This window comes from Trifolium pratense, linkage group LG6, assembly GCF_020283565.1.
Source record: "Trifolium pratense cultivar HEN17-A07 linkage group LG6, ARS_RC_1.1, whole genome shotgun sequence".
Classification (NCBI taxonomy): Eukaryota; Viridiplantae; Streptophyta; class Magnoliopsida; order Fabales; family Fabaceae; genus Trifolium; species Trifolium pratense.
The window spans coordinates 36,465,969-36,479,714 of NC_060064.1; the positions used below are offsets into that span (position 1 = coordinate 36,465,969).

Consider the following 13,746-nt stretch of genomic DNA (forward strand, 5'->3'; position numbering starts at 1 on the left):
ATTATTTAAAAAAAAATAATTAACTTAGTCACACCAACTTTTAAACTACCATTCTTTCGTATTCCTTAACTCTTATTCTTTAACTATGACAAATAAATTTATCAAACAATCCTTTAAAAGGAAGATTGAGTTGTTCACAAGCAAGCATTGTGATGATGTGACACTCTATAAGAAAAGTTTACAATCTCTATTAAAACCTTTTCATATTTTTTCATATAATAGAGTTACTCTAATAATAAATAATAATAATATATTAAAAAAAAACTAACACAGTTTATTGTTGTTGAATTGAGACAAAAATGAATTGCAAGCAATGAAAGGTTGAATGATGCATCATGTTATTGTTTTAATTGCATTGCAATATATTATTAAAATATATATTGTATGTTACATTTCCCTATTAATGCAATTGAAAACAAAGAATTCTTGGAGACACTAATATTGAATATGTTAATTTAGCTAATTATCAAACACAAGCTCTATATAAAGTTAACCCGAAAGCTAATTATCACCACCACCATATCAGGAAGTCTACCTTCTATGTTTTAACAAAATTTTAATTTATCTATCTCATAGCAAAAACTCTATGGTTTCTTTGTCTAACATCTCCATGAGAAAAAGTTATGCTTCTTCACCTTCCATATGTTAAAGTTACACATTATAGTGTCTTGAATTGAGTTAAAAGCTATTGTGTGCATATATATAGTTACTTCATAAGTATATTGATTTTTGTCCTTGGTAGGTGATGATATCTAACCTCTTAGAGTATCAGGTACGTCTACATTTGGTTGATTAAGAAATTGATATACATATATGTGATAGTTGCCTATTAATATGTTTGTAAATTGGAATTTTTCTATTACTCTGAGTTTAGAACATCTCTAATCATTTTTTATATTTCTTTTTTAGGTTGGATATTTTTTTAAATATCAACCGGTGTTTTGTTCGATGATTAATTAAACTTTGAGTTGAATCGATTAATATAAATATGACTATTTTTTCATGTGAAGGAGGAGAACAGGATAAAACATACTTCTATTTTTGCTTACGTTGCATCCTATGAATGTTTGTAAACCTATGAAATGGCACCTCATGTGAGGATGTGTATTTAACTCTGATGGCAGTTTGTAAACCATCATTTTTTTTAATTGATATAATATAATGTTTGTAATTAGACAACTTTCTTTTTTCATTTATTATTTTATTAGTCTAATGTTTTAGCTTATTTGTTTCTTATTTTCTTTTTCATTTATTATTTTATATAAGGTAAAAGATTTGTATAAAAAATTGTTGATTAATGGGAATATAATTAATTTTTTTCATGTGAATAAGTTGAAGAGGATAAAAGAGACTTCTATTTATTGATTTTGAAGTCCCTTAAAATTTATATAGATCGAGGGTATATTGATGTTGGAGGAATTCAATTAAAAGAAGACAATCCAAATAATTTAGAAATATAAATATGTGTCTCATTTTTAAATACTATATTGTCTACAATGTGTAGGTAATCTACTTGATCTCAATCAAGAGAAATATAGAAACAATAACAAAGTAGAAATTAAAATAAGTTTTTTTTTTTTTTTGTAGTTGATACTCAAGTCATGTGGTTCTTATAATTGTAATACCTGCAAGAAGTATATTGATTCAACTTGACTTAGAGGTTGTCCAAATATATAATCTTCATGCATTTATCGTATAACACTTGCCTAAATCTGGATGGTTCAATATGAATATATATGAATTTTAATAGATGGTCCTATTTTAATCTACGCATGACATCTTATTCTTACAACCATAAAATGAATCGATGAAAAGAATTGTGCTAAAAACATGTTAGTTTAGAAATTGTGCTAATATACTTTTTCCTCCCACTTAGAATTGTACTAAAAACTTTCTAAATTAAATTAAAAAAAGACAAAAATTATTAAATAAAAATTGTTGATGCTCATTTGTCAAAATAAATTTTAGAAATTATTAAAACCGTAGATGTTAAAATATATTTACATATATTTAGAAAATATAATCACACATATATTTAAACATATTTACACACAACTAAAATTCACCAATAATTCAAAAATTATTAATTTAATTTACGTAATAATATAACTTTTTGGATAAATTAATTACATATTCTAAAAGAATGTTTACGTTACGGCTGAAAATAAAATAGTTGAATATTTATAAGAATAAGATGACATTTTTTTAAGCAAATAAGAAAATGACACATGTTAAATCTTAAATTCATCTATAAGACTTTATTTACCTTAACCAAATAACTAAACCTAAATTCAAATATATAAAATCTTCGTCCAAAGTTATATATTGACAACAACAAATATTCAAGTTTATATAATATAATAAGAAAAATAAAATAAATGTTCAAGAAAATATTAAATAAGAGGGACAAAAATTAACAATAATTTTGAAGAGACACAAACCCCACCAAGAAAAAGAAAAACAAACCAAAAACAAAAGGACCAAGCAAAAAAAAATGTGAACCAAACAATAGACTAAAAAATTGGGACTAATAAAGTTGGAATAAAATTTCAGCAAGTGAATAAGTGAGATTAAACTCCAAGAGAACGAGAGATGAGTAAGTAAATAAGCTATTTGGAACCTTAAATTGCATAGAACGTGGTAAGCAAATACGCTGTTTGAGACATAATTTTCAAAAAATGAGATCTCGTGGAACAAATAGTCAAAGCCACCATATATGAATCATATTCTATAATCAAAACTTATTTTAACATTTCTCATGAGCAATATTGTCTACAAGTATAATTAGGTATGCCTCCAACTCTTATTAAAAATAATAAAATAAGGGATACATCAAAAATAAAAAAACAAAGTGACATCTGACTATAAAATTGCAACTCATATAAAGAAAACTAAAATCTTATATGATTACACTAATAAAATAAAAAATGATACATCCTTTCAAACTTATGAAATATTATAAGAGATCTATTACATTAAAATATGAACAAACTACGATATAAATTAATAAAAAATCTAATATTTCTAAACAACTTTTTTTTACCCATATACTAATATTAAATATAATCATATTTTAAAATAATATCTATTATTTAAATATATGTGATTATAGTTATCACAATTATTATTTTTTATTTATAAAAATATTTTAATTATATATTTTAATCAAACCCGTGCAACGCACGGGGTTACCCCTAGTTAGTATACATAATGGCATGATGATATCATTGATTATGTCTTTAAAACCGTAAAGGGGACTTCTAATTAAAAATGAGTATTTTTAAGAGTTTGTTTGATTTGCAAAAAATAACGAACATGACCAACATAGTGTTAATGGATCTCAGTGGTAGATACTTGGGTCCCTTAACCATTTGGTCATGAGTTCAATTCCCGGTCGGTGCGTATGGAGAAGCATTTGTTGGGAGAGGTGAACCCCTTAAATGGATCTCAGTTATCTCGAGGGGATTAGTCTCTTCAGTTGCGCGCAAAGAATAGCTTTAGTTTACCAAAAAAAAAATAACGAACATGACAACAAAATATAAACGTTTATAAAGTATTGAATAAATTTTGTTTTGTACGATATTTGGTAGGCAAAATATTATTTTAGATAATTTGCATAGAGGACAAAAAGTTGTCCGGCTGTAGTTTAGTAAAGGATATAAATTTCAGTTTTTTCTTTGATTTTTATTAAATCTACAATTTTTTTTCTACAATTTTGGTCCCAATTAAAAAAATCCAAAGATTCGGTTCACTCTTCACCCAAATATTTGGTCCACTCTTCATTTTGTCCATTACTTGTCGCTTTCTCCATGTCAAACTTAATTTTCCTTCTTATTATTTAAAATTTTAAAGGGAAATTATTCTGTCCATGTCTTATTTAGATGGATTATTAGAATTGTACCCGTTAGTTTCGCGATCAATTGATAGAAACATTGCTTATAATATGTAGAGATCAGGATTCGAATCCATAATTTCACTTAAAAAAATCGGTAGGCCTGAATAAGATGTGTATTATAATATTCTCTAATTATAAACTATGATCTTAAAAAATCAATTGTTGATTGGTTCAGTGATGATTGACATTAAACTTGGTAGAGAGGATCACGGTTCAATACTCTGCAACTGCGATCGGGATTCAGGAGGGAATTGAAACCACTTGATGACAGAACCGAACTCCGAATTAGATAAACTAGGATATGAAAGAACCTTATTCATCTTCTTCTTCTTCTTCTTCTTCTTCTTAACGGAGCCTGTACTTGTTCGAATCGAACCCATTCTTCTTGTTGTTGTTGGATTGCAGAGAAAGAGTCGTTTTAAATCCTTAGGGGATTTAAAATGCTGTATGTGGATGGGACTAGAAACCTGGAGTTGCTTCATATGGGACTAATCTCAATCAATTGTGTTGTTGTTGTTGCTTCAGATTAGTTGTACAGTGTTGTTGTTATGCAAGAAGAACCAATTGTGTTGCTCTTGTAGTAAAGTTTGACAATAAGTGAATATAGTTGTTCACTCTTACGTGCGAGCGAGCGAGGGTGCTCATTTTTTGGACTAGTTCTTTGATTTTGTACTTTCTTGTAATAAACTTTTGATTAATAATTAACTGACTTAAAGTATCAATTTGGATGAGATAATTTAACTTCTTGGAAAAAGAAAAAAAAAAAAAAAAAAGACAATAATGGTTATGGGATCTATATTCAACTGTATTGTATGTTTCTAATGTAACTTACACTATCTAATCTCTAGCTGTGATGATACAATATTTGATTGGTAAATCTGAAAAATACAATAAGCGTCCTATAGGATTTCCTATACAAGAAGTATGAGTTGAGTGTCCTTAACGCCTTTGGAAATTAAACATCTTGATTGATATGGCAAAGACCAAAGCAAAAGCTATTGGAAATGCAACATTAACAATAGCAACCACTCCTAGAAAATCATGCTTGAAACCAAAGTAATTTCTGAGAAAACCTTCTACTGTTTGTCTTCCATCATTGGTATCAATGTTGTGTTTTATATCTCCATATTGTGAAGCCACTAATCCATACAAACTCCAAGCCACTGGATTTATCCAACTGTACCACCTCCACCACACTGGAATCCTCTGCGAATTCGGTGAATGCAGGGAATTTGTTAGTACAACAAACCGAACTTAGGTTATAAGGTCAAACTCTTACAAATGAGCTAACATCTAAGGGAAAAAAAAAGCATGAAATCAAAATGCAATAAGACTTTGAGGAAGTTACTTAAAACTTACTGGTCTAGGGATTATGAATCCTGAGAAGAGATTCCATACAGCATAGAATGCAGAGGAAACTATAGTGGAAATGTGGCTGTTTGGGGTCATGGCCACTGACATCATACCATAGAAGGTGAAGTAGAGGAAGGTGAAATACATGAAGAATAGACACCACAAAACTTTAGCCACATTCCACTCAAAACCAATCATAGCATAAACTATAAAGCAATAGACCACAGTTTGTACAAAGACATATGGAAGCTCGATTACAACCTGCAATGCAAGATAAGATGAATTACTTACACATGACGATATTGTAACAGTGAAACAGAATAAGGAATACTTGCCTGACCAAATGCAGGTTTTAAACTAAGGGATACTTGCCTGACCAAATGCATATGGGAAAGCAGAATACATTCCGGCTGCTCTTTCTCTATAAAAGACCGTTCGTTCTACAGAAACCACTGGCTGCACTGAGGTAGAATTTTTTATGCCAATTAAGAGAACAGCAGCATACATGGATCCCATGGCATTAAAAAGATCTTGCTCCTTTTCACTGCAATTATTTGATATGAAATTTTACTGTTAGATAAAAAAGAAGTTATACAAACACAAGATTTTGAAGCCATAAAAATATTTACATTTTTCCAAATTGATCTTACATTTTAGAGCCAAGGTTCCAAAACATTGTTCCAAGCAAAACAGCTACCAAGGTTGAGTACAAAAGTTTTATGGAGGTATATAGAGGATTACGCCAATAAGACCAATGTTGTTTCCATAAACAAGCCATGCATTGTGTCAAAAAGGATCTTGAGTACTGTGATAGAAAATAAAGATCTTTTGAACCAGAAGCTGGATTACTCAATTCTTTGATAAGTACTTTGTTTCTCCTGAAACAATAAGTACAATTTATATAAGTGCTTTCTAGTAGTAGATTATTTTTCAGTTCAATAGTTTGATTAGCTTTCATATAGAAGAAAAAATACCCGTATAATTCTGAATTTTTGTAGACTTGTGCAAAATCAATCCCCAATTCCACTTCTTTAGATGAAGTTGTGACTTCCAACATCCATGTTGCTGGATTATAACCGTCTTTAATTTTTCTAACACCTTGGATTCCCTTCAACACATAAGTGACATATTAGTACAAAGATAACGATTTGAAGCAGAAAATAATTTTCATCGGATATCTATTTTCAACATACTTCGAAGTAACCAATTAAATTGGACGAATGATGTCCAAGTGGCCCCACATATATCTCTTGCCCTCCTTGCTTAAGTAGCAAAAGCTGCATTTCATTGTAACAAAAATATTAGAAACTTTACAATGGAAGAGAGCAAAAACAAATAATAAAATTCTTGAGTTTTCATTTTTCACCTCATCAAAAGATTCAAATATATCGATACTAGGCTGGTGAATGGTACAAACAACTGTTCTTCCGGTGTCTACTGTGTTCCTAACTGTCCTCATCACAATAGCTGCAGCCCTTGCATCTAACCCAGAAGTTGGCTCATCCATGAATATTATAGAAGGATTGGCTACCAACTCAACTGCAATAGTCAACCTTTTGCGCTGCTCTGTCGAGAGACCGCTAACACCAGGAAGTCCTACTAATGCGTTTCGTAGTGGTTTCAATTCCACAAGTTCCATAACTTCCTCAATGAACATCTGCAAGCATTATACAGTTTCAAACTTAGAAACACCGTTAAAACATACAAGTATTTTTTTATGGACAATTATCAAGTGATTCTGATGCCAACCTTCCGGGTTTCAGCATTGATGTCGGGGGACAATCGGAGCCATGCTGAATAGAGCAAGGACTCATAGACAGTAACATAAGGAGAGTGGATATCATTTTGCTCACAGTATCCAGCAATTCTTGCAAAGGTTTCTTGCTTCTTTGGATAGCCAGAAATTGTAATGTTCCCATCGATATATCCACCAGTTTTTCTACCAGAGAGCACATCCATCAAAGTTGTTTTTCCAGCACCAGTCACCCCCATTAGAGCAGTGAGAACACCTGGTCTGAAAGCTCCACTGACACCTTTCAAAAGAACTAACTTATCCTCAACAAAACCTCGGTTTTTCATTTCCTGCAAATCACAATAATGTTTGAAAGTTAATATGAACTTTTGCCATTGTCAATGTAAATATGTTTTATGCCGTCAATCAATCATATCCGTCACTACTTCAGATCATTAGAACTTTGACTTTAATTATAATAACTACTTTTTTTTTTTACTATATAATAATAACTACTTTTTAAAATACTCATAACTGTGATTTGCTGACAATGTAAAACTTTTTGTGGTTAATGTGTCAAAATTAAACTCTTCATTAATTTGGTTTCTACGTTACCTGCGGCATGCCTACAGAATACGTAACATCATCAAAGGTGATTGAATGTGGTTCAAAAGGAAGAACCATTCCTCTTTTCCTACTATGATTTGTCTCTGCCGCAACTGTTTCCTGTCTACTAGATAAAGTACTAGGAGAGACGCTTCCACTTGTACATTCACCGTTTTTCACTGTGAAGTAGCTCCAACGTTATCCATAAGTTGTTATGTGAATTGAAAATCTACTATTACTAATCTATAGAAAACACCATATTTTCAGTAATTATGAATTGTGACATGCAAATGCAACTACCTCTAGTTGAGTGCTGGGAAAAGCTATTCTTTATGAACTTCAATACATTAGTTCTTTTTCTGCTACCACCATTTTCCTCATTGTTTTGAGATTCCTCCGGAATAACAGTTTGATGCTTTCCGAGTGCTGCATGATAATTTTTTTCGTATATTAGTACATGGACTAGTCGTGTTTGTTTTATTATACATCTAAGGTGAAGACACTCACGATTCAAGAAAGTGAGAGCAAGGATATAGCCAAAGTTGAAAACTAATGTATATCCAATCAAAGCAACCACACCAATCCAGTACCAGTATGACTCGGTGAAATACCCGCGAGATTTCAAAACTTCAACTCCTAGTGGCTCCGTTGAGTTAGGAAGAACCTTTCATAAGAAGACATACCAAGATATCAACACATTATATATATATTTTTTGCAACATCAACCATTTGCACTAAACTTGGTGATAAATCAGATTATTTATGTGATAATGAAGTCACAGAAAATGAACATATAATCGTGAAAAAACATACATGTTTCCAGCTATTACCAAAGAACTCATTATTGACCATGGCATTTTGTCCATACATCATAGGTGATATCCAAAATCCCCATATCCACCCTTTTTTTATACTGTCTGTGAGTATAAAGCAAAGTAAAGAGAGGAAAACTCTTAGTATAATACATAATGAGACAAATACTGATTTTTAATTTGTTTTATATCCATGATATTCTACCTTTTGATAGGACAAAACCACTCATAGCAAAAAGGATGGCAAGTACAAATGATCCAAATGTTAAAGCAACTGTCATATCTCTCCCGATTGCTGCAATGAATCTGAATAATGCAGAAGCCATCTGGTGTACTAGTACAAGAATAAGGTATTGTCTGAAAAATCTGCATCATGTAGTAAAAAGGATAAATGCATATCATTATTTGGGAAAGAAACCGAAAAAGATCAAGGGATTGTTCAGATTTTCTTATTTGAGCTTATCTACATGCATAAACACCTGTAAGACTGTATGTAAGAGCTTACATAAACAACTTACAACATATCAATAAGTTGTTTTCAGCCTATTTTGGTAAACTCTCAAGCATAGCTTATATGAAAACAATTTGACTTTATTTTATTATAGAAATAGCTTATACATAAGCACTTATATGATAAGGTCTTATGGTATAACAACGGTCCAATTCACAGGTACACTCAGAACTTGTATAAACATATATTTTTCTTACCTTCCAATATATGGATCAAAACCAATGACATAATAAGTGAGGAATACCCAAGCAGCAGCTTCCACCAAAGTCAAAGGGATTTTTAGGATCCATGAAGGAAGAGCAAATGCCCATGGAGGATAAAAGAGGTATCCCCTTTGCTTGTAGAAAACAGGAAGCCTTGAAACTACCAGGGAAATTTCAGCCATTCCATTGAACATTATCACTACAACACCAAAGAACAATGCACCTACATATATGCCTCCATGAGTCACGGAATCTCTGTGCATCTCAGTCCGTAAGAAGATGGTCATCGCAACAATTGCCATTAAAGACAGCTAAAAGGAGAGGGAAGCCATCAGTAATGGATTTGAGTAAGGCCGAAAACAGATAATACCTTAGGACATAACATAATATTAAAATGAAAATGTCAAATTTCAAAACTTACTTGGCAAAGCTTGAAGATGTAGACAAATGAATTGCGCTTCATGAGTAAATATTCTCTTGATAAGAGAGCTTTATACAGTTCCCATTGTCCCACGCCATATTTCTTGGTTGTCAAGGCAGATGGATGGCTCTTAGACTTGTCAAATTCAGTACCAAGTTCATCACCAAGTCTTATGCCAACATGAAATGATTGAAATGCCTCAGAAAACTCTTCAGCTGTGACAAATCTATAAGGCTGATCCTTGTGTTCCCAGTACTGCTCTTGATCTTTCCTTGATGTCACCTATAATAATATAATAATTGTTATTGCATAGTACAAATTAGAAAACCTTCTTTTTATTCAAAAGGGAAGAAAGAAAAAGAGACACTCACTTCTTGCAAAAAATCTGCCACTCCTTTCCTGTTAGGACATTTAAAACCCATTGATTCGAAAAATTCAAGCACGTTCTCGCGGGGACCTTGATATATAATTTGACTATCAGAAAGTAGAATAATGTCATCAAAAAGATTGTAAGTCTCTGGTGGTGGCTGCAGGAGTGAGATAACCGCGGTTCCTTTGAGAATGTGAACATATTGTTTCATTGAATTCACAATTTGAAAAGTTGTTGAGCTATCCAAACCAGTAGATATTTCATCCATGAATAGTGCTTTATTAGGTCCAACCAACATCTCCCCTACATTTATATATTCATAATAATCAATTTATTTGAAGTGATTAATGCTGAGTTTAAGTTATGGAAAAGAAGAAAATACTAACACAACTACTAATATATTATCATTTGTCTATCAAAATGAAGTTACTGAGGTGATTAATCATGATGTGCGTTAATATTGAAATAAGATTTGTTTTACCCGTTGTGACGCGTTTCCTTTGTCCCCCAGAAATACCTCTTACCATTGCATTTCCTACTAAAGTATCAGCACAAATCTCTAATCCCAAAACCTGAAAATGTACAACAAAATAAACAAAAGACTTTAAAACATGATACTAAAATGTAGTATTTATTATGATGACTAGAGATGGTTTTGAAAGTTAAGTTATTTTTACCCTTAGGACATAATCTGTTATCAAATTAGTCTTTTGGCCTTCAGTTGCTATAGCCTGTGACCATTATGAATCAAAAGGACAGCCACATTATTATCAGTCTCATTTCTATCTGTATGGAAAAGATATAGAAGATTCACCAAGTATAAAAGAGCCTCTCTATTACCTTCATGTACACATCAATATCTGGATCAGGCATGATATTTGCATGTTTTTCTCTTCTGGACAATTCAGCTAGCAAGTCTGCAGAATTTTAACAACATGGTCAAAACTTTCTAATTTACAGTTTGCTTGGATTGACTTATTTGAGTTTATCTTCTGACATAAGCACTTGTGAGATTGTTTGAGAGAGCTTAAGGAAACAACTTATTACACATAAGCTGTTTTTGGCTTATTTCCGTAAGCTCACCAGGATAGCTTAGCTTTATTGAGAATAGTTTGATTTTATTTTCTCTTGTTATAGAAATAGATTAAACATAAGTATCTATGTGATAAACGCTTATGTTATAAGTGTTTAAATATGTTGTTTATCCAAACAAAGTCTTAATACTTAAACTTCTGTTTTCTATTCTGAATATAAGCAAAAAGAAATGTTGTTAACTACTAACCATAACGAGGCCCGACTCCTTGGACTCTTGCTGAGAAGGCCAAGGTTTCTCTGACAGTCATTTCTCCAATGTGAAGATCATGTTGATCCACATAAGCAGAAGTTCTTTGCGGCACAAACTCATTCATCTCGTGCCCATTATAAGTCACCTTTCCAGAAAACTGATCATGAAGTCACGCAACATTACCAACTTAGCTAAAGATACAAGGTTGAAAGTAGAGAGCCAAAATATGAAAACCGTAGATAACGTGCGCATGTATGTGAGTATTCAAACCTTCAATTTTGGATCAAGCTTTCCAGCCAAGGCCAACAGGAGTGTGGTTTTTCCAGAACTTGGAGGACCCAAAAGCAATGTCATTCTGAAAATAACCAAATTGATTGAAACATGTTATATTGGTTCAAAGAGCTCCAAAGAGAAATCAATGAATAGAACATTATTAGTATTGATACCTTGAAGGCTTTATTATTCCACTAACATTCCTGAGAATATTTAGGTGTTGTTTTCTACTTGGAAGTACATGCAGAGAGTTCAATAGTCCCTTCAAAATTAAAATGTTATAGAAATAAAGCAAATTGTTTAGTTAAAATCTCAAATAAAAAATAACATAACAAGCTAGTGCTATTTATAAAAGTGAGTATTTTACCTCAACTATATTAACCCAGAAATTAGTGAAGGTAGGTAAAGATCTGCTTCCTACATGAGCTTCTGCTTCGATATTCAAGTGCTCGAATCGAACCTCTATCGTAGGAAGATCAACACCAACTCTGATACCATCCAATCAACAAGAAAAAGAATGATAAGCAAAGAAACCAGTATATTTCAAAGATGAACAAAAAATAATTTAATTTGAACCTGTCGATTCGATCCTTGAGTTTGAGCAAAAACTTTTCATTGTCCTCTTCAGCAAGTCTAACAAGTCTTCCAAGCAAATCTTTTCTTTCTTGCAACCCAAGTTTCTCGATATCAATCTCAATAGCTTCACCTTGAAGTGAAGTGAGCAAACCTTTCCTCAAACGCGCAAAAGTAGGAAGATTCTGAATTGCAGCCCATTTAAGAGCTTCTTCATCATCTTCTTGGTGAAAAGAATTTGAAAAAATCTCATCAGCATCAGTGTTCCTCCAAATTGATGAACTTCCAATCCTAAAACTACCTCCACCCTCCATCACCACGACCACACCAGCAACAAAAAATCAAATTATAACTAACTACAAATTTGGAGAAAATTAAAGGGTATATTGAAAATCATTAGTTATTTGCTAAATTTTTTTTCCAGTTATTTCTGTTAATGTTGTTTTGTGTAGACAAAAATAACCTTTTCCTTTCTCTTTGGAAGTTAATGAATGTGAAACAAAAATAAACAATGTTATGTAACCACCACGTACATTGCAGCTATATTACGTTGTAGAGATTATTATTATTTTCCTTTTTACTCATTTCAGTCTCAATTATTCTAATTAAGCTAAACGTAACACTGGAGAGAACATTTTTTTTGGATAAATAATGGCCTAACTGACATCACTGATTATATTTAGGAAGCTTAAAAAGTTGACTTTTTTAGAGGTGACATTTTTAATATAATATCAATTGGACAAACAAGCTGACTACTTTATTAGACGCCGTATGTGACTTTGCATTAGGAAATGTTTGAAAAAATTAATTCTATCAAGTTCAGCCTTAATCACCAATGAATCAACTAACAATTAGTTAAATTTTATCCTCTTTATTCTAAAAGAAAAATCGAATAATAACGATATTTTTTTTTTACGCAATATTAATGCATATGGTCACGGAAGTGACGGAACTATGATCGAATATTAATAATCTATTAATGCATATGGTCACGAAAGAAGAAGAAAAAAGGATCTGGAAATTTGTGATTTGATATTTTGATTCGAAAGGGGAAAGGGATTAAAAATACTAAAATTTGTGATTGGGTGTTTAAGCATAACCAAACTAATGTCATCAGCAGTGATTTCATTGGCTTACTAAGCATTAGCAATACGCAAGCCATTAGGTAATGCTAAATTTTTTTAATTAATTTATTTATACGATTAATTGTTATTGTTAATATATTAATATACTATGATTTATCAAAGATTTTGAGTTTGATCTTTGACTTGAGCATGCAGCGACGGTGTTAAAATTTTGAAGGGGAATTTACCACTTATTTAGATCTCACAAGGTTTGAGTAATTAGTCTCTGCACTTGCATGCAAAAGACATTCAATTTACACAAAAAAGAATTATGATTTATCGATTTTGTCAACTTTTACTTACAAATAATTTTGAATGAATTGTTTCTTTAATTAATCTTAAATATATAATTAGAAAATACTAACATGTGCCTTAACATATCTATTTGATTAAATCACACATTTAATCAAAAAATTGTAAGATTGATCAATTTAGTATTTATAAAATCAGTGTATATGTTTGTTTTTACTATGAATACATATTGATCATGTGGTATGGTAATGCTACTATTTGGAGCTTCTACTTGAACACTTGAGTCTTTCAATTTAAAAAGAAAGATTCTACATAATAATTAATTAACGGTTGAAA

The 13,746-nt window shown here is 31.4% G+C and overlaps 1 protein-coding gene across 2 annotated transcripts; it reads right to left on the reverse strand.

Moving 5' to 3' along the window:
- Positions 1-4,673: 4,673 nt before the first annotated feature.
- LOC123889307 (pleiotropic drug resistance protein 1-like) lies at positions 4,674-12,680 on the reverse strand. Of its 2 annotated transcripts, XM_045938590.1 has the most exons (24): positions 12,038-12,680; positions 11,829-11,949; positions 11,635-11,723; positions 11,459-11,543; positions 11,186-11,345; positions 10,744-10,820; positions 10,581-10,634; positions 10,385-10,475; positions 9,905-10,206; positions 9,534-9,815; positions 9,107-9,423; positions 8,604-8,764; positions 8,400-8,503; positions 8,094-8,250; positions 7,887-8,012; positions 7,596-7,765; positions 6,998-7,330; positions 6,615-6,905; positions 6,442-6,525; positions 6,223-6,356; positions 5,899-6,126; positions 5,621-5,792; positions 5,255-5,509; positions 4,674-5,101 (listed from the first exon to the last, which is right to left on the reverse strand). In XM_045938590.1, exons 1-24 carry the CDS (start codon positions 12,346-12,348, stop codon positions 4,835-4,837), a joined length of 4,371 nt encoding a protein of 1,456 aa, XP_045794546.1. In that variant the 5' UTR covers positions 12,349-12,680; the 3' UTR covers positions 4,674-4,834. The 2 variants fall into 2 exon arrangements, with proteins under 2 accessions (XP_045794546.1, XP_045794545.1); XM_045938589.1 differs by having other exon boundaries at positions 7,887-8,250; positions 12,038-12,644.
- Positions 12,681-13,746: the final 1,066 nt, after the last annotated feature.

What these genes read in the sequence shown, in the direction of transcription:
- LOC123889307 (XM_045938589.1), bottom strand. Translation starts at nt 12,348, where the DNA reads ATGGAGGGTGGAGGTAGTTTTAGGATTGGAAGTTCATCAATTTGGAGG. An exon ending in ACATCTTCAAGCTTTGCCAA is followed by an intron (nt 9,424 to 9,533) that starts GTAAGTTTTGAA and finishes CTCTCCTTTTAG; the next exon opens with CTGTCTTTAATGGCAATTGT. An exon ending in TTCCCAGCACTCAACTAGAG is followed by an intron (nt 7,766 to 7,886) that starts GTAGTTGCATTT and finishes GCTACTTCACAG; the next exon opens with TGAAAAACGGTGAATGTACA.